This window comes from Notolepis coatsorum (genome assembly GCF_963971535.1).
Source record: "Notolepis coatsorum genome assembly, chromosome: 20".
Classification (NCBI taxonomy): domain Eukaryota; kingdom Metazoa; phylum Chordata; class Actinopteri; order Aulopiformes; family Paralepididae; genus Notolepis; species Notolepis coatsorum.
The window spans coordinates 58,837,878-58,862,700 of NC_140184.1; the positions used below are offsets into that span (position 1 = coordinate 58,837,878).

Genomic DNA, 24,823 nt, shown 5'->3' on the forward strand with positions numbered 1-24,823 from the left:
TGTCACCAGAGCACACTGATGAAGTACACTGCCAAAGCAGTAGGTGGCAGTAGGTGGCAAACATGAAGGCAATTTCAACCAATCAGAACGAATGTGCCAATACACTTCCTGGAAGCTCCAGCAAAGAAAATGTCAACAAGGCAGGCGCCTATGCCGCGCCACCATCTTGCTCAATGCAGCAATTCTTTTTTCAGCAAAGCCTAATAAAAGTGCAATAAACAAAACGGATACATTCACTGTGTGTTCTGCCTGTCATTTGTTGATGAAACAAAACTAACATCAACACAAGTGACCACCAAGAGCGGATAGTTTAGGCTAAAAAACGATCGGTATCATTGTAGCATTGTTAGCTGCATGCTAACGTCAATGGAGTATGCCATTATAACATATAGCATTGTGGCTAGAAGCTAACGTTAGCTCACGCTACTTAGCCAGCATCAAAACTGATGATATCGCGAGCTATCAGTAGTTAGATAACATTAGAGACAACGCTGTGTGTATTAAACAAAGGTGAATAGATGACTGGGCCATTTTGTTTAATGCTTGTTAAGTTGAAAGAGGAACTCTGAGCTAACAGGGTCTGAATCCTGATAGCTCACGTTAGCCAGCTGCTCATGCCATCGGTAATGCTAGCAGAATGAATGGATGTAAACTTTATTTAACATATTGCATATGGGTACAATACAATACGGCTCAATACAAACAATTGTTAAGGGAATGCAGACTGTTGTAGCTTGGACTGGGGTCCTTATAACAATAACTTGACAACACATGGTAGCTGAAGCTATTTGGGACACGGAGCTCTGTCCCAAACACACACACACACACACTGCTGTCACCGGAAGGGCACGCAGATGGTATCTACTGCGCATGGGCGTTTTCGCAACAACGGCTAGCGTGCTGACTACACGCTGTTTGTCGACTCGTTTTTTTGCGTATCTCCAAACGCAAACACAATTTTGCGTTTCAGCCGTATCCACAAAAAAACGCCAAAAAACGCGTTTCTGTGTAGATAGGACATGATACGTCGTCAAAAACGTATAAAAAAACGCCAGGAATACACTAGTCTAACCTCAGCCTTAGGCACAACCCAGACAGGGAACACAATACAAAACACTGGAGAACATATCAAGATTACATGAACACAAGATACATGTAACAGATGAACACCCTAACTAACAGGGATACAAATATACCCACACATAACACCTACCATAAATGAATAATTTCAGTTATTTGTTACTCCTGTACTGTAGCTGCTACTTTTGTGCATTCTTATTTGGGATCTGATGTAATGGCCAACTATTGTGGTATCATCTCAATCAGCAGATATAAACTAAAGTTTCAAGTTTCAAGTTTCAAGTTTCTTTAATAGTTGTCATACAGAAGTACAGAATACTTTTATACAAAATGCTTCTTACTGTTACGCTCCAGAGACTGTGCAAGACAAGATAAGTATGAAATAAAATAACATAGTAAAATTAGAAGTAAAAAAATGAGGTCACAGTGTTCAGTTTAGACATATGTACAATGTTTGATGCAGAAGACGTAACTGAGTTACCATACAATATACAATACTGTGCAGTGTACTAATATACAATACTATATAGTGCAAGGCAGAAATGGGACGAGGTGCAATTTAGGTACAATTCACAGTAGGTGTACGAGTTGTAGTGCAAATCCTTTATCAATAAATATAAAGTGTAAAGTGTGTTTGTGTGATCTAAAGTGTGGAGAGTGGGTGCTGCAGTGTGTTGTTTGTTTGAGTGAGTGTGTGCGTGTGGGTGTGTGTGCTGTGTGCATTTGATGGTTGTTGCATAGTGTTTATTGTTCGTTTAGCAGCCTGATGGCCTGGGGATAGAAGCTTCTTCTGAGTCTTTCTGTGCTCGCCTTAAGACTCCGGTATCGCTTGCCTGACCGCAGCAGTTCAAAGAGGCAGTTGTTCGGGTGGTAAATGATTAGTGACCATTAAACATTCCCTGAATTAGCATAATATTAAACATTTCCCAATTTGATTTTATGTACACAGTAACTGTTTTATGAAAGAAAGTAATAACCTATTAAAACTTGAAAAGGAGCAAACAAATTAAAACATTTATTTTTGTATGGTCATGTGACAAATTCATGATTCCTGTCTGTGAACATTTTTTGATTCCTGTCTGACCTTCAGCCACTTGGCGCGTAGCTAAAGTAGAGTGTGGAACACAGCAGAACAAACCTAAATATCATATCTGACCCAGGGTCATATTCACTGGGAAACTGACGGGACATGATCCTGTTTACTGTTGGGTTTTGTGGCAAGTTCTGTTTCCATGGTAATATTCTATTTACTCCAGTGTAGCCTATGAGGATATTTGCATATGAAGGTGTATATTCTAGTATGATCTCTATACATCTTCTATGCAGTGATTGGTATATGAACCTTCTCCCACCCAACACCTTCAGCAGGATACTGTGAGTTATCTGGAAATGAATGCACGCAATGTGACACATTCAGTAGATTAAAGATATTTAGAATCTTGATCATTTTAAGCATGGAAAATGAAGAGTTAATACTAAAGAGGCTGTAATAAAGGATGATGACTGATTGATTGATTGATTGAAAACTTTATTAACAGATTGCAGAATGGGTACAATACAGTACGGCTCAATACAAACAATTGCTAAGGGGATGCAGACCAGAGAAAGACTTTCGTCTTGTTTACATCAGGGTCCCCCACATGACACATTAAAAGCGAGGCCAGAGGGATGCAAATGGAACAGCTCCTGTCTCCTAAGTAGGCTACACATGGATTTGTACGCAGGTATGAGTAAAATGCATAGGATAACATTTTTAAAATCCTCACCCCTAATTATAGCTACCGGTAACCCTAATAGGATTATTTGGTCTAACTAAGATATATTTGGAAGGAGAGCATCACCTGCTGGGAGGATAAGGAACTAGACCAAATATGCTCTAATAGAGGATGATGACATTAAAAGCAAGGCCAAACAATGGGATGAAAATGGAACGTAACAGGCTACTGTGGATCTTAATTTGGAGCCAGGCTGTAACCCTGGGACCCCCAGGGGTCTGTGTTTGTGTTCCAGGGAGGCCCCAGCTAAAGTAGTAATAGTTAAAATGTCACCATTATTCAATTTGCCAGGCTTTAACCCAATCAGAAAATCTACAAGAATGACGGGTTCAGTGTTATTGTGTTGCTACTAGGGAACAGCTTCAAGTACCTGGGGGTCCACATCTCAGAGGATCTGACATGGACAACACACATAGGGCTCAGTCGTAAAGAAGGCGAAGCAGCGCCTCTGCCGCGTGTATACCAAACCAAGCCGCATTTCTCGGAGACGCTCTCTGATTGGCACTGACTGACGCTCTCTGATTGGCCACTGACGCGTTTGCCCAATCCGTGACGAGCTGTGTCTTTGCCCATTTCCACGTCAAACAGCCTGCAAACTACCTGGCGTTCTATCGCCATGCTCTAAGACAAACTCTAACCTTAACCAACTTCGAAAGAGTGCCTAAGCTTAACCGTCGAAAGAACTTGCCGTCACGCTCTAAGACAAACTCTAACCATAACCAACTTCGAAGAGTGCCTAAGCTTAACCAGTGTAGAAACGGGCGTCGGCCAATCAGAGAGCGTCTCCGAGAAATGCGGCTTGGTTTGGTATTCACGCGCCTCTACCACCTGAGACAGCTATGGAAGTTCAGAGTATCTGGGAAGATACTCCAGTCCTTCTACTCCGGAGCTGTAGAGAGCATCTTGACTGGAAACATCACTGCCTGGTATGGAAACAGCACGGCACAGGACAAGAAGGCCCTACAGAGAGTGGTGCGCTCAGCCGAGCGTACCACGGGTATTGCACTACTACCCCTGCAGGTTCTATACAACAAGAGGTGCAAATCCAGAGCCTGCAGAATAATGAAAGACCCTCACCACCCCAACAACAGCCTGTTCATGCTGCTGAGGTCAGGCAGACGCCTGCGAACACCAGCTACTAGGACAGAGAGACTTCGGCTCAGCTTCTTCCCCCAGGCCATCAGAGCCTTGAACACTGAACTCTCCACACACAAGCACACATGAGCACACACACACGACACACACACTGTACACTCTCACACACTAGCAGCCACTTTAACATGAGCAAACACACACTCATGCTGCACACGCTCCCACTTATGGTCACTTTACAAAAGGAAAGGTCACTTTAAGAATAGTATAGTATAACTTGAGATTGTATAATATAGCATTGTATAGCAGTGTACATAAAGACCCAGTGCCTCATCCGTAGCTAACAGTGTATTGCACTACCACAGGACCTAGCATGTCCTACCATGCTCTGTAAATAACTCATGTACATATACCGATATGCCCTACTTTGTTTACTTGTTTTATTGCACAATGTTGTTCTATTGGATTCTATTATATACTATTGTATTATGCACATCGTTGCGGGCAAGACCCCCCGCATTTCATTGTATACTTGTATGCCGTGACAAATAAAACTCTTGACTTGACTCTTGACTTGACCCAAGTTTATTTCCTGTCAGTTGTTGATATTAGCAAACACTGCAACAGGAAATGAACTTGGGTCCATTTATAATGTAAATGTCAAGTTGAAACAATCAATTCTGATAATGGTTTCGCCTCTTATCATTCCACCTACAGTTATGGAGTTATGGACTAATGTGAGATTTGTTTCTGTATGCAAATGATGTACACATGCGCAAATGTATCTTTCAAGTTGCAACACTTACCATCATAAATATATCCCATACCTACTCTTATTAGTTATACCACTGGCCAGTGCAGCTTACTACCATAGTGTATTTATACTTGTATCACTGTACATAATAATACCGTACATACATCAGATTATCATATTTACTCAGTAGCTTTGTTATATATATTCCATTTAATCACTTGTACACTGTATATTGTTAATGTACTTTACTGTTACCTTGCACTCTGGTTAGATGCCAACTACTTTTTGTTGTACTGTACTTGATGATGACAATACATTTGAATCGAATCTATACGAGTACAAAGGTAGTGGTTGGATCAAAATGGTATTTATAACGTCTCTTTAGGACTTTGAGTTTGTACAATGGTGTGATGCCCATCATCTCATTGTAAACACTTATATTCTAAACACATGAAAACTAAATAAATCATTTTTGATCCAGGATATCTGGGGCATCATTCTCCATTACTGCTCCATAATAATTGTATTACCCAGGTTTCGTTCTTACAAATACCTGGGTAGCTATAGCCTGCATATTAACCAATCTTAGAACGTCCATGTGAATTCTGTTTGCACTAGGATCCAACAGCGGTCTTGTGAAGACTCAGGGTATTTCAAGGAAGCACAATTATAAATATATAAATAAATAATCATGTAATAACTGTTGTTGTTCAGAGAGAGATATCGTCGGTTGGCATGGCTGGTAGCTTCTGATAGACCATATCCCAATTGTAATTTGACAAATTATTAAAAACTTTGAGAATTGTAACTATTCTTCAGTTATCTGGCTATGTGGGAATTATCTTGTTTCTTGAAATGTCCCTAAATGTCTAATTATATCCAACCTGACTGCAGTGCAGGCAACATGTCGTATCTCTAATTATATCCAACCTGACTGCAGTGCAGGCAACATGTCGTATCTCTAATTATATCCAACCTGACTACAGTGCAGGCAACATGTCGTATCTCTAATTATATCCAACCTGACTACAGTGCAGGCAACATGTCGTATCTCTAATTATATCCAACCTGACTGCAGTGCAGGCAACATGTCGTATCTCTAATTATATCCAACCTGACTGCAGTGCAGGCAACATGTCGTATCTCTAATTATATCCAACCTGACTGCAGTGCAGGCAACATGTCGTATCTCTAATTATATCCAACCTGACTACAGTGCAGGCAACATGCACAACAATCACTAGGTTGTTTTTTACCCTAGGGCTGAGTTTTCCAGGTCAAAGTCATCCAGGCCTCTGAGACAAAGGAAAACAACACAGTAGGAAGCAGATGTTTGAGTTTGTATTGTGGGTAAACTTAGTAGACAGTAGGAAGTGCAGATGTTTGAGTTTGTATTGTGGGTAAACTTAGTAGACAGTAGGAAGTGCAGATGTTTGAGTTTGTATTGTGGGTAAACTTGGTAGACAGTAGGAAGTGCAGATGTTTGAGTTTGTATTGTGGGTAAACTTAGTAGACAGTAGGAAGTGCAGATGTTTGAGTTTGTATTGTGGGTAAACTTAGTAGACAGTAGGAAGTCCAAACAACAAGAGTCAACACTCTGTTGCAAACTATTTACTTGCTATTTATGAACACGTCATTTCCAGTCCTATATGACAATGGGTAGACGTTTCAGCTTCAGGTGTATCTCCAGGGTCCCATGTGTGACACCAGCTTCAGGTGTATCTTCAGGGTCCCATGTGACACCAGCTTCAGGTCTATCTCCAGGGTCCCATGTGTGACACCAGCTTCAGGTCTATCTCCAGGGTCCCATGTGTGACACCAGCTTCAGGTGTATCTTCAGGGTCCCATGTGTGACACCAGCTTCAGGTGTATCTCCAGGGTCCCATGTGTGACACCAGCTTCAGGTGTATCTCCAGGGTCCCATGTGTGACACCAGCTTCAGGTGTATCTCCAGGGTCCCATGTGTGACACCAGCTTCAGGTCTAAACCAGTGCTTCTCAACGTGGGGCCCCAGGGGTCCTTGAGGAAACATATTTTGATGACACTAGAAGTTCGACTAATGACAGAATATAAGAGTGACTACTCCAATGTTATCTCTCTGTGTACAGTAGACAGTTATGTAATTCTGGACTGTCTAACAAGATAATATATTCTCAGATGAGGGTCCTTGACATGAAAACAGTTGAGAATCATTGGTCTAAATAGACTGACACGCCCATTAGAAAACAAAAGAATCTAAGCTAAAATTATCGTGTAAAATTAAAACATTACAAAATAAATAAAGTAAAATAAAATGCAGGCAAATCAGGAAAAATATATATATTTATTTTAGGAGCATTTTCTTAATTTCCCTGCCCTTGTAACTTATCATAATACATTCAGTCAGTAGCCACATGTGACCACTAGGGGTGACTCTTACACAGCGCATGCAACTTATTTACCAAGACAAATTAAATTATTTTCAAGTCCTTTGGGAGTAACTGTATCTAAAATAAAGAGCCTTTTTCTGTTTCCACTCTGTCTAGAATTCACCACTGCCTCAACACCAAATCTAAGACAATAGCATTAGCATATAAAGCAGGCCTGAAAACATTTGTTTCAAAAGGCCTTAGATTGCTAGTTAATAACTATTTCTTGTGATTGTTTTTACTTTTCTGTTTATACCATATTTTTAAACCTGTAGCACTTTGGGATCTGCTTGAATGAATTATTATTATGTCATATAGGACTGTTTGAGATATAATCTGATGTGTTAATAAAAGGTAAGTGAATTGTTTACAATGAAGAGCTAACCCTTGCATGTTTTCCTTGGACTTTGGTGAGGTCTGGAGCACCAAGACCATGTTGGTCATATTGAAGGGTTGAGCTCCATTACTGTCTGTTATTTTGAATGTAACTCCTACAAACATGTCCTTCTATGAGGAGATCGACAGCCTGAGAGCTGAAACCCTTTACGTTCTCTGAAGAGGACCACTCCACAGGTATATATTTTGAACCAATCAATGAACAAACTGACAGTCTCAAGAGAAAAGGCTGTCGTTCTACTGTACTTGTGTTGTACGATGACAATAAATTTGAATCTAATCTAAAATAAACGTTCCTCTACCTGATGGAGCTGCCCTCTCTCAAACATACCAAGGGGGCTACGCCTCAATAAGGAGGCTGCCCTGGGGAGCTATAATGGTCCCTTTGACAAGGAATGGTGCACTATATTGCTCCCTGGACTTAATGTTGTTGATAATTTAACACTCCAACAATGAATTAAAGAGAGTAAAGGAGATTGTGAGCATTAATAGGAACCAGTTAGATGTTACGTCTTCAGTCAGTTCAACAGAAATGCCACTCAGACATAATTATACCGACAAAAACTGTAGGTCAAGACATTTGCCAAATTCTGAGGGGATACGTTAGACTACAAGAAATTACAGGATTAGTGCTGAGATTTTGTACACAGCTAATTTCATGGCAATCCGACCATTACTTGTCAAGATAAGTTGCAGACAGACTGAACATTTGAGCTTGATGGTGGCTCCAGAGGAAAGGTCACAGGGTCACCAAAATCAATGGAGTTCAATTCCCTTGGGCGGAGACATATAGAGGAACCCTATATATTAAGCTTTGTCTTGGGGTCATGACTGTGCAAAGCAATATGGCAATCCGGCCATTATATTTCAAGATACTGTGCATTTATTATCTAAATAAAATAAACAGGCAAAAACATGGCGAAGGTAATCATGTTTGTACCCGTCACCCCAGTGATAAAATACCTTTAGAATAGCACCATCCTGTTTAGAGGACATATAGATATGCCAATCATAGTATGTTGATTCTATCAAACTAGATATTTGGCCAGCTAGCGATGGATGTAATGGGTGGGTTCCCCCCCACCCCCTCAAATCTACAAATATATATTTGTAGTATTCTCATGAGTCATGACATGTCTACCAATATGGTGCAATGTCACAGCTCATGGCTGTTATTTAATGATATAATAATCACCTCAGTTATTTTGTTACAATCACATGTTGCCTACCAATTACTTTACTATAAAACGGTCAGGGAAATAAATGCCAGGACTGTGCTCTCTTCACCTCAACTGTTCATCCTACTCGTTCCAGATCAAGACCATGTTTGGGGAAATCACTTAAAAAAAGAAGACACAAGAAGGGTGCTGGCATCACTATGAAAGAAAGACGAGGTTTAAATTGCTAGTCATTTTTATTCATTTTTTGCATTGCTGGTACACTTGGAAAGATTCAGTTGCCAGCTCAATAGAACAATAAGCAACATAAGCCAAGCAGTCCCCCTTCATATCTTCTATCAGGGCAACCATTTTTTCTTTTTTTTCCTCTTTTCTTTTTTTGTAGAAGCCACTAGTAAACCATTTGACACAGCTGAGAAATGCTAACAGTTACAGTCCAAGGTCTTTTTAAACAATGTCTTTAGAAAAGGCTGCAACAGTTCGGGAGATAACACAGACAAAAAGCAACAAACCCTATATCTTGATTGTGCAAAGCACATAACTATAAAAAGATATATATTTATATGTATATACAGCAAACAATTCTCTGTAAACATGGTAAGTATGTTAGTTTTCAGAAAACATGGTGTCATTTCATAAATACAGGCAACATTGGCATCCGCAAACATCACAAAAAGTTAACATTCTGGGCGTTTAAATACAGCCCATAGCCATAGAAACCCAGGAAACGAGGGCTCAAAAAAGACCCTAAATCACACAATGTTTTAGTGTTTATCATGGCATATTTGGTAACCTTTATAGATATATGGTGTAGTTAAACTCTGTAGTAAAGAAAGGACATGTGCTTTTCACATCTTGGGAAAAAAAATAATGTTTTATGTAATATGCCTATATTATACTAACATACAGTAATGGTATAACATGTAAGAAAAATACAAAAATAAGATTAATACTGTCAATATTTGTACAAGAAAAATATTGTATTCTAAATGGAACAAAAGTTAGGTTTTTGGGAGTTAGTGTCATTCTGAAGCAAACGGCCAATCGGGGGGAGAGAGAAAATGAATGCGTTTGGGGTCAATAAAGACTTTTTCACTAATGCCGTCGTGCAATAGGGCATGTTACTGTCCATCAATAATAATCATCATCTCAGACCACCTGTTGTCTCCTCAGCACCATTCATCCTTCTGAATAACGCTTTGGTTGGAAAATATGATTCTGCAAGTGCTATCAATACCAACATGGCACATAGTTTTATTTACGCTATAAATCTCACTTCTTGTCAGTTGTTGAAAAAAAGTGTATTTCTTTCAAATTACACCTCTGCAACGATTACTTATATTTTATGCTGAGCCTGCTCAAAGCCTCTTAATAAAAAGAAGTAAATATTTATATTTCAACTTCAGTAATTTACAAGCTATGAAACAGTAGATGGTAGCTGTAGTCTGAGTCATCCTACGGGAGATTTGGCAGTTACAGCTATGTAGACACAGTATTTACTAATAGTTATGGGCAAAACTGGAGCATCCCATGTCAAGCCCTTATCCCTCCTCTAATGTCCGCCTCTCTTTTACACAATATCAACTGTGGAAGCAAAGTGGGTGATGGCCTCGTCTCCTGCTCTCCTCTGAGGAGACACAATATTGTCAGCTCAACAGACAAATGCGTGTTCACTAGAATAACTGCTGTTGGCATGAACCATGCACTACTCACAGCCGGACATGGCAGTTCAAAACAACGTCTCTCTCTCTCTTTATCTTCTTCACTCAAATGGGGATGTTCGACATGGAAAAATAGATACAAAACGTTGAGCCAGTGTGTAAACAAAATGTTGCCTTTAGAACACATACTCAAAAGCCTGGTATTTTCCAATTAAACAGGGGCGTTTGTCGTAAATGGTCGCAGCTTGTTCGTTAGCTAAACAAACGAGAGCGACAGGTCTTCCACCTTGCCTTTACTGTGTGGACTCCATTTTGGTCTGATCAGTACTGGTGAAGGTAGGAGGGCCTGTGCTCGTGTTTGAGGGGGAAGGATTTGAAGCCCTTGCTTATGGGTTTGTGCTGCTGTTGTTGTTGTTGTTGTTGTTGTTGTTGTTGCTGTTGTTGTTGTTGTTGTTGCTGCTGCTGCTGGGTGAAGGGGAAGCCGGAGGTGATCCCCGTGGAAGGGGAGCAGTCGCTGGCGGTGGACCACACCGGAGACTGTAACATCTGCATGGAGTCGCTCCACTGGGAGGAGGCCGGGAGGTTCATGGGGTACAGAGAAGAGCTAGGGTTGGGCATGGTGTTGGTGTGGGCAGAGTGCTGCCACGGGGCCTTGGGGGGCCACGTCTTGGTTTTGCTGTCCTGGTGAGTCAGAGGGGACAGAACAGCAGGTCAGGACAAAGTCCTTTCAGAACCAAGAGCATGTTTCTCCTGCTGGCGCCAGGAGAAAACTGACCATTTGCTAAATAAGTTTGATTATAATGATCCACCAATGCAACCTTTTAGTTAAAAAGGTTCAGAGTTCAGAATGTGAGTTCAGTTTTAGATTTTTTGTACTTCACCCTGCGTTACCGTCTCTTGTCAGGTAACTGTTAGCATCCAGAGCCATGGCTCTGCTAGCATCTACAGGGACATAATTCTCATTCCTACCAGTTTGAATGGTCATCGCTGCAGATGCAGGGAGTTAGCCGACAATAGAGACACTAATGCAGGTAAAGTACTTTATAATGCAGAGTGCCTTTCGAGGGCCGCTGCACTGGAAAGATGGCTGATGATGAGATATGATTTAGCAATGATGGCAGCGTAGAGGCAGCTGTGTAAGGCTGATGATGAGATATGATTTAGCATGCAGCCCTACACAAAACAATGATGGCAGCGTAGAGGCAGCTGTGTAAGCGTTCATCCAAATTGTCAGTGGTCTCGATTAGGGGTTAGGAGCCGGTGTGCAGACAATAAGACTCGTCCAGCTAACGAGTCAGTGCACACTGCAGTGGCCCAATACGGAGCTCTATATTCTCTCAACATTTTGTTTTCACAAACCTGCTGAATTTTCTTTCCAGTCATCATACTGTCGCCTTTAGTGAACCACAAAACCTGTTAATCACACTAAATTAAACTACTTCCTCAGTCATCCGTGCTGACACCATACTGAAAGTGATGTTCTAGCCAATGAAAAACAGGAACGGAGAGCAGCATTAAGGCATAAAGAATAGTTAAAAGGAGTTGTTAGGGAACTTTGTGGTAATTTTTAGCTGAGGAAAATCTTAAATGGTCAATTCTATGACTTTCCATGACTATGTTAGAGCACTTAGATGACCTATAGACTTAAAAGAATAAGTGTCATTTTATTTATTTTCCTATCGTCAACATAGCCTATGAAAAGACCAAAACCTACAAAGCAAACCTCTCAATACTCTTCCTACTTAGAAGCCCTTAGGAGCTCTCAACCTGGAAGCCATAGATTGTATTCTAAAATCATTAGATACAGCTCACAAACACATATTTCCACTATCGAGTTTGACACTGAACAATGTTACTGACCCGTAGCTGCCAGAGTTGTGCCCTTCCTGCTGACTTGTTGTACAGAACTTGTAAGTCGCTTTGGACAAAAGTGTCAACTAAATGTCTAAATGTAAATAATAATAATAATTCATTACATTTATATAGCGCTTTTCTCAGACTCAAAGTGCTTTACAACGTAGGGTTAGGGAAATTGCCTCCTTCACCACCACTGATAGCACCCAACCTTGGGCTACGCAGGCTCAATGGCTACCATACACTGGCACCCGGCACACATCACACCACACAATGGCTGAACGGCTCAGGAGACAGGGATTGATATCAGCCAATTAAGGGGGAGAGATGATTAGGTGGCCTTGATGTCAGAGACCCGATTGGGAATTTGGCCAGGAACGTCGGGGAACCCCCTACTCTTTGCGATAGGCATCCTGGGTTAAATTATAGAGCAGCGTGCTCCCAGAGCGTGTGCATTACACATTACTATTAAGTCCAGGAAAAATAACAATGCCCATGTTCATCGCAACTTTGAATTCTGCTGACCAAAGCAACAGCACAGCGCCGACTCATTTGAACCCTGTTTTCTACAACAAAGTTCTATGACTTGTGGATACGAGCTATAATCTGGTGTCGACTAGATGAGGGACCATACCTTTTAGTAGGAGAAATGCATAACAAGAAAAACATTACATTACACTGGCATTATCCTTTAATTCTTTCCTGGTTTGCATTGATTTCTATTAGCTCAGAAAAGTTCTAAAGGGATAAACAATTGTTGTCCTGGCTAATGAGTGTCCACACAGCTAATCAGCTGACCATCTATGAAGGATTTGTATGAATTGGGATTTTATCGAGATTCCTGTGTAAATCAACGCATTTGTATAATTCCCTGACATTCCATTACTTCCTCCAAAAGCATTTATGAAACTTCTCCATCAGGAACAACAGCCTCTCAAAATCCCATTATTCCATCAATTCCAGGACCAGTGGGACACCCTGCAAAAAAAAGGTGAAAACAAATTAAAATAATTAAAGGACAGTCCCCTCACCTGGTTATCGTCCCCCAGATGGTGGAGGGGTGGAGAGGGCAGGGTGCACGCCTCCTGTTCACCACAGCTGTGTTTTCTGAAGACACAAGAAGACAAGAAGACAAGGAACCTCATTAAGTACAGCAGAAAGCTAGATTGCTCGACCAGTGCAAAGGTTATTTGACAAGAAATTTGCTTTTGAGAAGATTACTGTGGGTAGGGTGTATAGTGTCTCGCCCCGTCAGACCTTCTTTGTTTAACCGCTGCTACGAGGTCGGGTCCGGAGAACATGGAGAACAGGCTGTCTCCGTTGGCGGAGGATGCCTCGTCGCTGGAGCTGGCGGAGTCTCCCTGATTGGCCGACCAGTTGCTGTTGACCGCCTCCCTGTTGACACGGACAGTGGAGGTTATTTCTCATAACGGACAAACAGAAGTCGGTCTCTCTCCTCCTGTACTTGACCCGGTCAGGGGCGGAGGGCACTGCTGAAACAGAGGCATGTTGAACTGTGCTACATCACTACAGTGCAGCCGTGTTGTCAGCTGACACGGCGAGCCAGGGATGCACCAATATCAATACAAGGTTTATTTTCCATTCACTAAAACGTTTTGCTATAAACTACCAAATCTATCAAATGGACCTTACTTGGTTAGAAAGCTTGACTATTAGGGGAGCTCCCGTAGCTCACCGCATATCTCGGCGCTATTTCTGCGTCGGGGAAAACCGTGCTCGTCACGGATCTGGGGTACACGAGTTCGATTCCCGGACCCGCCGTATTTTCTCAGAATGTCTTCCCCTGCTCTACATCCCATTTCAACCTGTTTCTGTCGGTCATGCTTGACCAGAAAAGCGATAAACGCTAAAAAAAAAAAAAAAAAATTTAAAAAAAAGAAAGCTTGACTATTTGACTAACTAGTAAACTAGGTTAGACTGCCCAAAAACCCACGTTTTTATTTAACTAGACCTCTCGGAGTATGGTGCTAATTGTTTTAGCATTTCCCATTCACATACATGGAAAAGTTAACATTAGCTTTGGTTCAACTCTGGGAGAACCATGCTAATGTGATCTAGTTTTATATAGTGTTCGGGGAGGGGTTATGTTAATGAGATCTAGATGTGATAGTGTTCGGGGAGGGATATTATGTTAATGAGATCTAGATGTGATAGTGTTCGAGGAGGGGTTATGTTAATGAGATCTAGATGTGATAGTGTTCGGGGAGGGGTTATGTTAATGAGATCTAGATGTGATAGTGTTCGGGGAGGGGTTATGTTAATGAGATCTAGATGTGATAGTGTTCGGGGAGGGGTTATGTTAATGAGATCTAGATGTGATAGTGTTCGGGGAGGGATATTATGTTAATGAGATCTAGATGTGATAGTGTTCGAGGAGGGGTTATGTTAATGAGATCTAGATGTGATAGTGTTCGGGGAGGGGTTATGTTAATGAGATCTAGATGTGATAGTGTTCGGGGAGGGGTTATGTTAATGAGATCTAGATGTGATAGTGTTCGGGGAGGGATATTATGTTGATGAGATCTAGATGTGATAGTGTTCGGGGAGGGGTTATGTTAATGAGATCTAGATGTGATAGTGTTCGGGGAGGGGTTATGTTAATGAGATCTAGATGTGATAGTGTTCGGGGAGGGGTTATGTTAATGAGATCTAGATGTGATAGTGTTCGGGGAGGGGTTATGTTAATGAGATCTAGATGTGATAGTGTTCGGGGAGGGATATTATGTTGATGAGATCTAGATGTGATAGTGTTCGGGGAGGGGTTATGTTAATGAGATCTAGATGTGATAGTGTTCGGGGAGGGGTTATGTTAATGAGATCTAGATGTGATAGTGTTCGGGGAGTGGTTATGTTAATGATATCTAGATGTGATAGTGTTCGGGGAGGAGTTATGTTAATGAGATCTAGATGTGATAGTGTTCGGGGAGGGGTTATGTTAATGAGATCTAGATGTGATAGTGTTCGGGGAGGGGTTATGTTAATGAGATCTAGATGTGATAGTGTTCGGGGAGGGGTTATGTTAATGAGATCTAGATGTGATAGTGTTCGGGGAGGGGTTATGTTGATGAGATCTAGATGTGATAGTGTTCGGGGAGGGGTTATGTTGATGAGATCTAGATGTGATAGTGTTCGGGGAGGGGTTGTTAATGAGATCTAGATGTGATAGTGTTCGGGGAGGGGTTATGTTAATAAGATCTAGATGTGATAGTGTTCGGGGAGGGGTTATGTTAATAAGATCTAGATGTGATAGTGTTCGGGGAGTGGTTATGTTAATGAGATCTAGATGTGATAGTGTTCGGGGAGGGGTTATGTTAATAAGATCTAGATGTGATAGTGTTCGGGGAGGGGTTATGTTAATGAGATCTAGATGTGATAGTGTTCGGGGAGGGGTTATGTTAATGAGATCTAGATGTGATAGTGTTCGGGGAGGGGTTATGTTAATAAGATCTAGATGTGATAGTGTTCGGGGAGGGGTTATGTTAATGAGATCTAGATGTGATAGTGTTCGGGGATGGGTTATGTTAATGAGATCTAGATGTGATAGTGTTCGGGGAGGGGTTATGTTAATGAGATCTAGATGTGATAGTGTTCGGGGAGGGGTTATGTTAATAGGATCTAGATGTGATAGTGTTCGGGGAGGGGTTATGTTAATGAGATCTAGATGTGATAGTGTTCGGGGAGGAGTTATGTTAATGAGATCTAGATGTTAGTGTTCGGGGAGGGGTTATGTTAATAGGATCTAGATGTGATAGTGTTCGGGGAGGGGTTATGTTAATGAGATCCAACTAATCCTTACATAGTTAGAAGGCTATTGTGGATGTGGTGTGGAGTATTGAAGTATGTTCCTTTAAGGAAAATGCAGCAATCTTTGCTTTGATTTCTAACATCCTACACATGACGCTTGGTACGAAACAGTTTTAACCTGGTACCAGCGTCTGTGCATCCCTAGACGAACAGAACTACAGCTGGACGTACCCCTCGCTGTAGTACTCTGGGTGGGACCAGGTCCGGTGCTGCTCATCGGGGACGGGCCAGTTGCTGCGAGGGTTGCTGGGGCGCCGGAGGTGCTGCACCTGCCGTTTCTGCTGCATGGCCTGGCTGACCCCGGCCACATAGCGCGCAAACTCGGGGTCAGAGCCAACTGCGAATGGAAAACAAGAGAAACCCACGGTGAGTTTTCTGACATTCAGCTTTCCCCCCTCCCTCTGTTTTCACACCCCGCGGCTCGGTCCTGTTCAGCCAGACTGTCGAGTGCGGCAGAAACACCACAATGGCCGTAAGTCCACTCCGCACAATGGGCTGGAGTCAAAACTGCTGCACTGTCAAAATAGTAACCGACACATTCTAAAATTCAGCGTAAATCATCAAATTACGGTCACAACAACCGCCCGCGGGGAGTGGAGAAACAGCTGCTCAACACTATGACCTATATATCGACATTCACAATCCTGTTAGGTGGGATCAGGCTCCAGGGTTGAAGAGTAGCTATAATATGTATACAGAGAAAACCCTCTAGGTACTGAACTCCACATAAGACTGTCAAAACATATACCACATTCAGTAACTCCATACATTGTCATTCAGGAGACCGGATCAAATCAAGTGGGTGTGGCAGGCAGACACGTGTAGCCCTCATCACCGGCCTGATCTCCCCACTCACAAGCATCTTAAATGGCCCCGGCAGCCCCGCAACCTGCTCTGAAAATTATTGTCTCCAGGCATCGTGCATACCTGACTAATGACTGCAGAGTTAAAACAGGAAACCATCGTTCCCCCCCCCCCCCCCCCAGTCTTTGTAATGAAACCGCAGAGTCAGCAGAGCTCAGGGCCCCCACTGCTGACACAGTTCTCTCAGTAAGCAGTGTCCCTAAAGGCTCAGACCGGCCTCTCTCCCAGCCAGACACTGTGCTGCTGAGGAGGAGGAGGAGGGTAGAGGACGAAGGCTCAGTCCTTCAGAGGAAGGGGAGAGGGGGGTGGTGGGATGGGGGTCACCCTTTTCAATAAGGAAAGTGGTCCTTTTAGAATCAAATACAAGATCAATACATTCCTAAAATGTATCCTTAGTAGAAAGTAGTTGTTAATCAGGGATGGGCGATAGATATCACAATATATTATTCGGAAGGACTTTGTTCAATATGGATGTACATATTTTTTGTCATTCATTAAGACAACTCATCATTCAATCATTACGATAACTATATTGTATTTCACAATATTTTCTTTTTATACAAAAAAACATAAAAACATGATGCGATAACACAGACAATAAAAAATAAATAACCATACATTGTCCAGCGCTGGTGTTGATCAGAAACTAGCATTATATGCCAGGGTGCTTGTCAGGATGTGTGCTAGGCAGCGAGGGCACCAGGTAAGTCCAGCACACCTGTTATACATCAGACCAGCACAGTACTGTGGCTCTACTCGTGGTCACGCCTACTTTTGGGGGAAAACAAATGCCATTTAACTGTAGATCGCAATTGTGTTTGGCAGGATGCTTACAATTATTAAAGTATTTGTTTTGTTAGTGCATCAAGTTACGTCAAGCAATTACTCTCCAACACCGGCCGCTATTGAGCATTTGCTATATTGTGAAAATTGTTTTGTTTCTTTTGTCCTCAAGTTATAGATTGTGAACAAACGCCAGTTTACTCCTCGCAAGTCATTGCCCCGAAAAAGAGGTGTGGCGATCAGGTGTATCTGGGATATTGACGTTCTATCACCCTAATGCATCACCCTGGACATAACAAGGAGAAAGAGCTCACCTGCAGGGTCGAAGGGGAGGGTATCTCCCAGCACTCCGAACACCCCCTCGTTCTGATCCCTGTTGGGCCAGGTGTTGTTGCGGGGGCCCTGGGGCTTCTGGCCCAACATCTCCGACATGACGCTGTCCATGTAGGTGCTGACCAGCCCCAGGCTGTACAGGTCCGAGCTCAGGTCCGGCAGTCCGGGGGAACTCCACTGGCCGATGGGCCCCAGGGGGGACAGCCCTGCCGGGGGGCCCTGGGGCGGAGGCTGCTGTCCGGAGCCGCCCAACCACTTGCTTGGCACTCTCTGCTGAGGCGGGGGCTGCTGAGAGGGGAGCTGGGTCGGGGGCTGCTGCTGCTGGCCGATGGGTTGCAGGAGGTGCTGATAGTACTGCAGGGCCTGCGGGGAGGGCTGCTGTGGGGGAACAGGGGGCGGCTGCTGGGCTTGTTGCGGTGGTGGTGGTGCTTGAGGCTGCTGCTGCTGCTGCTTGGAGACGGGCTGCTGAGGCTGAGGCTGGGGCTGAGGCAGGGGCTGAGGCAGGGGCTGGGCCGAGGGCTGCAGAGCGCTGTGGGAGGCGGCCTGGGGTGGAGCTCCGCTCGGGGGCTTGAGCTCAGCAGGGTTAGCGGACGCTACAGAGTTCCTCCTCTTGGCCAGCGGGGAGGCCTGCTGGGACTTGCCCATGTTGAAACCTGAGAGAAAGTCAATGACGTCCTGCATCTCCTGGTCGGTGGGCAGGTTCATTCCCTGGTCGTCGGACACGGCGCCGTTAGCCAGCTGGATCTGCTGGGTGGGGTCCAAGGTGCAGGACAGGCTGGACATCTGAAGGATGCTGTGCAGCCTCCCGTCGCCGTGACCCATGCTCTTGGGCTTGTCCTCGGAGCCGCCGGCGGCAGACAGCATGCTGCGGGACGGGGTGCTGGGGATAGAGTAGCTGCCCCCGCTGCCAGAGCTGGACGAGGCCTTCTTGGTGAACTTGGAAGTCAGTTTGGAGATGGTCTTGGGCAGGCCGCTGGACATCTTGGTACCACTGCCTGGGGGCAGGTCTGCCTGCACCCCATAGTCAGGGCTTTCACGCTGCAACTGCATCTGAATGGTGGGCAAGGCCTGCTCTCTGCGCGGAGGGGAAGGGGGCAACCATTTAAAAACATGAAGCATAATAGAAAATGGAAATCTATGCATAGGGCATTAGAACATGCTTTATCATTATGAGGAACATCAACTCACTTTCTCTCCTTCCACCTGTTGATGTCGAAGACGGCTGTGTAGAGCACATCCACCAGGCCCAGGGTCTTCTCAGGGTCCAGGCTGCGCTGCAGCAGAGACATGGTGGCAGGGTCCTCCTTCAGACACCTACAGGACAGGACAGGACATTAATGGCAGATCCCAGCTCAAACACAAAAGCCTAGGTGCATTTACAGAACAGATGAATAGGGCTTTAGTGTTACAGAATAGACTACATATCAAACACAAATCATGGACTGAGCCGGGCTCACAATACAAATTGTCATGCTGCCAATGACAGTTCCCCGCTCTAAACACACACACACACGCCTTTAGTTCAGTACTGGCAGGTAATAATGTTTATAAAGTTTCTGAATAAAATAAATAATCACACTAGACTCTCCTTATCCTACAGTTAAGTTTTCTTTTTCTTTTCTTATATAACCAAATTTATGTTTTCCTTGTGTTCCAGTGTATAGGCTATATTTTATAACAAATAATGGCACAAGCCATTGGCACATAATGGCACAAGGCCATTTTGGTGTGTTTGAGTGCGTGTGTTCTTGATCTTCCTGCCATAGCTGTGCATCAGCTTAGCAGACATTGTGGGAGTACAACTGGGGGAACTGTTGACTTCAAATATGTTAAAAAGAGTTAGGCCTTCAATAAGATGTCCATAAAGGTAGCCTCCTTAGCTATAACAGCATGTTAAAGGAACACTCTACCAAAAACAGAGCTGATTTATTACACCCATAAGCTCACAAATGATTGTGATTCACCATTACTATTCAAACTAGTCTTTAGTTTGTGTGATGTCATTATGATGTCACAAATTCCAGGAAATATCAGATGTAGCTCAGTAAATTGATGAGGGGGGGGGGGGGGGGGGGGGAGAGAATCATGGCTTTAGTATTTTTCTATATTTTCTACTGTTGGGGGTAAAAGTATACTATATACTATATAAAATATACAAAAAAATTTAAATACTTAAGTACAAAAGGTAGAGGTTTCATGCACTAGTACTCACCAGGTAGAGGTTTCATGCACTAGTACTCACCAGGTAGAGGTTTCATGCACTAGTACTCACCAGGTAGAGGTTTCATGCACTAGTACTCACCAGGTAGAGGTTTCATGCACTAGTACTCACCAGGTAGAGGTTTCATGCACTAGTACTCACCAGGTAGAGGTTTCATGCACTAGTACTCACCAGGTAGAGGTTTCATGCACTAGTACTCACCAGGTAGAGGTTTCATGCACTAGTACTCACCAGGTAGAGGTTTCATGCACTAGTACTCACCAAGTAGAGGTTTCATGCACTAGTACTCACCAGGTAGAGGTTTCATGCACTAGTACTCACCAGGTAGAGGTTTCATGCACTAGTACTCACCAGGTAGAGGTTTCATGCACTAGTACTCACCAGGTAGAGGTTTCATGCACTAGTACTCACCAGGTAGAGGGAACTTGGACCACCACCCTGGACCCCTCCAGTGTGATGTGGGGAGCATAGGCCTCCTTGTTCTCTATCTGAGCCGTATCAACAACCACCTGTTCACACACACAGAACACTGCATCAGCACAGCGCCTAATAAAACCCATTTCCTCACTGCCATTTATTTCCTCCCCGCTAGTAATGCTTGTGCAAGCACTCCACACAAGTATATATTGGCCCCTTTGTACAGGGATGTCTAGACTGGTAAGTAAAAATATCTCCCAAAATGACATACATCTCCATCCTTTAACTTCATTTTTTTGCTATTCATAATTTTTTATAAAAATAATTCATAGACATATAAACAAAGGGCCATGAGGCCAGAGAGGAGGGGCCATGAGGAGAGAGGAGGGGCCATGAGGAGAGAGGAGGGACCATGATGAGAGAGGAGGGGCCATGAGGAGAGGAGGGGCCATGAGGAGAGAGGAGGGGACATGAGGAGAGAGGAGGGGCCATGAGGGAGGAGGGGCCATGATGAGAGAGGAGGGGCCATGATGAGAGAGGAGGGGCCATGATGAGAGAGGAGGGACCATGAGGAGAGAGGAGGGACCATGAGAGAGGAGGGGCCATGAGGAGAGAGGAGGGGCCATGAGGAAAGAGGAGGGGCCATGAGGAGAGAGGAGGGGACATGAGAGAGGAGGGGCCATGAGGGAGGAGGGGCCATGATGAGAGAGGAGGGGCCATGAGGAGAGAGAAGGGGCCATGATGAGAGAGGAGGGACCATGAGGAGAGAGGAGGGACCATGAGAGAGGAGGGGCCATGAGGAGAGAGGAGGGGCCATGAGGAAAGAGGAGGGGCCATGAGGAGAGAGGAGGGGCCATGAGGAGAGATGTGGGGCCATGAGGAGAGAGGAGGGGCCATGAGGAGAGAGGAGGGGCCATGAGGAGAGAGGGTGGACCATGAGGAGAGAGGAGGGGCCATGAGGAGAGAGGAGGGGCCATGAGGAGAGAGGAGGGGCCATGAGGAGAGAGGAGGGGCCATGAGGAGAGAGGGTGGACCATGAGGAGAGAGGAGGGGCCATGAGAAGAGAGGGTGGACCATGAGGAGAGAGGAGGGGCCATGAGGAGAGAGGAGGGGCCATGAGAAGAGAGGGTGGACCATGAGGAGAGAGGGTGGACCATGAGGAGAGAGGCGTCTCTACAATTCGTAGCTCCATTTCTGCAGACCCCTCTCTGATTGGTTGAGCGAAGCCCCTCTCTGATTGGAAATGTACTACCAGATTTGCGTATAACGTTATTTCGCGTGACTTCGCGGTTTATTCATAACGTTATGCACATTTCACAACACAGCCAGCTGTCAGAAACTGTACATTGTAACGTTGTTATTTCGCGGCCTGCCCATTTGATGTTCCCAAATCATATTCAGAAAGTATCACAGAGACGACCAAGGAATTAGTTATTATTAGTAAGACACAACATTTCCGTAGCAATTGACCACCAGACTCTCTCTTAAGGCATGGCTGCAATTAAAACTTTGAATCTGAGAGAGCTCTGGTCAGCGAAGCCGGCGAGCGATTATTATTGGTTTTTAATGACAAACCAATTACATAATCCTATCCAACATATGTGTAAAGGCACACAACATATTCCAGTTAACGCAATTTTTTTTTAATGATTTGTTATGGCGTAATCAATACTTCCATGCGTATAAATTGCATTCGCGACCTCCATGTTTTGGGGCTATTCATCAGAAAACTCGGATCCGGGATTCGGCTCCCATCCGTCGGGCAACAACTGTGGGTTTTCAGCCTCTCTCTCTGGAGCTTAACGGAGTTTCGACTCCTGGCTAGAGGAGCTTGTCACGGCTCATGTGCATGCGCGCGCTCGGCCAATCAGAGAGGGGTCTGCAGAAATGGCCTCAACCAATCAGAGAGGGGTCTGCAGAAATGCGGCTACGAATTGTAGAGACGCAGGAGAGGGTGGACCATGAGGAGAGAGGAGGGGCCATGAGGAGAGAGGGTGGACCATGAGGAGAGGAGGGGCCATGAGGAGAGAGGAGGGGCCAGAGGGTGGACCATGAGGAGAGGAGGGGCCATGAGGAGAGAGGAGGGGCCAGAGGGTGGACCATGAGGAGAGAGGAGGGGCCATGAGGAGAGAGGGTGGACCATGAGGAGAGGAGGGGCCATGAGGAGAGAGGAGGGGCCAGAGGGTGGACCATGAGGAGAGGAGGGGCCATGAGGAGAGAGGAGGGGCCATGAGGAGAGAGGAGGGGCCATGAGGAGAGAGGAGGGGCCATGAGGAGAGAGGAGGGGCCATGAGGAGAGAGGAGGGGCAGGGTGAAGGAGATGAATGTGGACAATGAGGCAGCAACAACAAACAGCCTGACCACTGCTAGTTCAACATTTTCCAGTTCTTTGAAAGAGGGCGTGGCTCCTCGGGGCCCGTGCAGCAGAGTCAGGGAGGGAGGAGCCAACTTCCTGTATTATAGGAAATGGGCCTATTGTTTATTAATAGAGCAGGTGTATCCTTGGGACCCCCGGGTTGCCAACACTCCCGTGAGATATTCACATGTCCAGAAACCATGCCCACCCTGAGAGACTCACTACAAGGTCATCGGAGTGGGGGGGGGGGGGGGGTAGCAAGAGCGAGAGCGAAAGAGGGGGGGGGGGGGGGCAGTCAGGCCGATGAGCCTAGTCGTTTTACTAGGCAGTGTAGGCACAGTCATCTGTGAGTTATGTGGCAGGGAAGGACACTGGCAGCAACAGTGATTCTTTCTGGGTGTGTGTGTGTGTGTCATCTATTTTGGAGAGCGGTCGCGGCCTCCGATAAGAAGCTAATGTAAAGCGCTCATCCATCATCGAGGTTTGTTTTACACTCAGCGTTGGGCTGCACGAGAACACTCCCAAGGCCTGACACACACACACACACACACACACGCACACTACTGCAGACCACACAGAGGACATAAACACTGGAGCATAAACACACCAGGCCGTTCTGAGAAGAGGAGTCCTGCTGTTGATCCCCCCCCCCCCCCTGACACTCTCCTCTCACTGACACTCTCCTCTCTTTGAACAGGAGGGAGATTCTGTTTGCAGATTCCTCCCAGACGAGCCCATCCTACACACAGATGTTGCAGGAATGTTTGATTCCCTTTGTGTCTCCCCTGGGTTTGTTTACACCTCAAAGGGAGCCCTACATAGCTGCTAATCTCTATTACACACCTCACAAAACAATGGGACACAAAGGTAGCATAGTGAAAAACCACAAAAAGAGGCAAGGCTTCACTTCACTAAGCACTGCAGTCTGTAGAGTACAATGAGACAGGGCAAATACGGTATAACATTACATTATAACTGAATGAAATACACAACGTCCAAAAGTAAATCGAATCAGATTACTTTCCCTGATGGTGTGTTTGTAACGAGCCTTGCAGAAAAATAATCAACATTCTCCTTTTGACGGTGTACAGCTGTGGTACTCATGAGTAGTCCTGAGTATATGGACCTTGCCAGGGGATGGTATTTGAAGCTTCCCAGGCAGAGCTTGCACAACTACTGCTACTAGTATGACTAGCATAACTACTACTATTGCTACTAGTACAACTACTACCATTTGTCCTCCTCCTCATACTACTGCTATGACTACTACCACTACTGCTGGGGAATCATTTGACCTTTTATATAACAACACATGTATCATTATTATAATTATAATAATATAATTATAATAATATAATTATAATAATATAATTATAATTATAATTATAATAATTATAATTATTATTATTATTATACATTATTTACAACATAATGGTTTATCAACTCTTGAGACAAAAGAGACAATGATATTCCAAGTCAGGCCATGTCCAGACTAAAACGATTTTGGTAGTTTTAGGCAAAGTATTTGATCGTTTGCACTAGGGCTGATCTTCGATTTTTTTTGGAATTCGAAGCTTCGGGGCAGAGATTTTTCTTTTTCTTTTTTTTATTATTATTATTTTTTATGTTGTGGGACTTGTACAGCACTTTGTTCAACTTTGTCAGTGCTGTAAAGTTTAAACCTTTTTAAATCTTAGACAAACGAAACACTTTGCTTTCATGAAATATTGTAAGCCGTCATTTGAGGCTTTATAAAAGCAGCACAATGAACACAAATCTGTCAGTGCCGAGTCCGACCTCATCTTAAATAACAAACAGCATTGCTT

The 24,823-nt window shown here is 44.2% G+C and overlaps 1 protein-coding gene across 1 annotated transcript in view; it reads right to left on the bottom strand.

Annotated features, from left to right (window-relative positions):
- Nucleotides 1-8,912: 8,912 nt before the first annotated feature.
- Nucleotides 8,913-24,823, bottom strand: part of garre1 (granule associated Rac and RHOG effector 1) — a 101,867-nt gene continuing 85,956 nt past the window's right edge. Inside the window, exons 8-14 of the mRNA XM_084337799.1 lie at nucleotides 20,636-20,733; nucleotides 19,192-19,317; nucleotides 17,985-19,078; nucleotides 16,195-16,360; nucleotides 13,456-13,593; nucleotides 13,230-13,305; nucleotides 8,913-11,025 (exon numbers count right to left, since the gene is read on the bottom strand). Of these exons, the coding sequence (XP_084193925.1) occupies nucleotides 10,666-11,025; nucleotides 13,230-13,305; nucleotides 13,456-13,593; nucleotides 16,195-16,360; nucleotides 17,985-19,078; nucleotides 19,192-19,317; nucleotides 20,636-20,733 (2,058 nt within the window). The 3' untranslated portion in view covers nucleotides 8,913-10,665. The remainder of the gene's footprint in view (nucleotides 11,026-13,229; nucleotides 13,306-13,455; nucleotides 13,594-16,194; nucleotides 16,361-17,984; nucleotides 19,079-19,191; nucleotides 19,318-20,635; nucleotides 20,734-24,823) is intronic.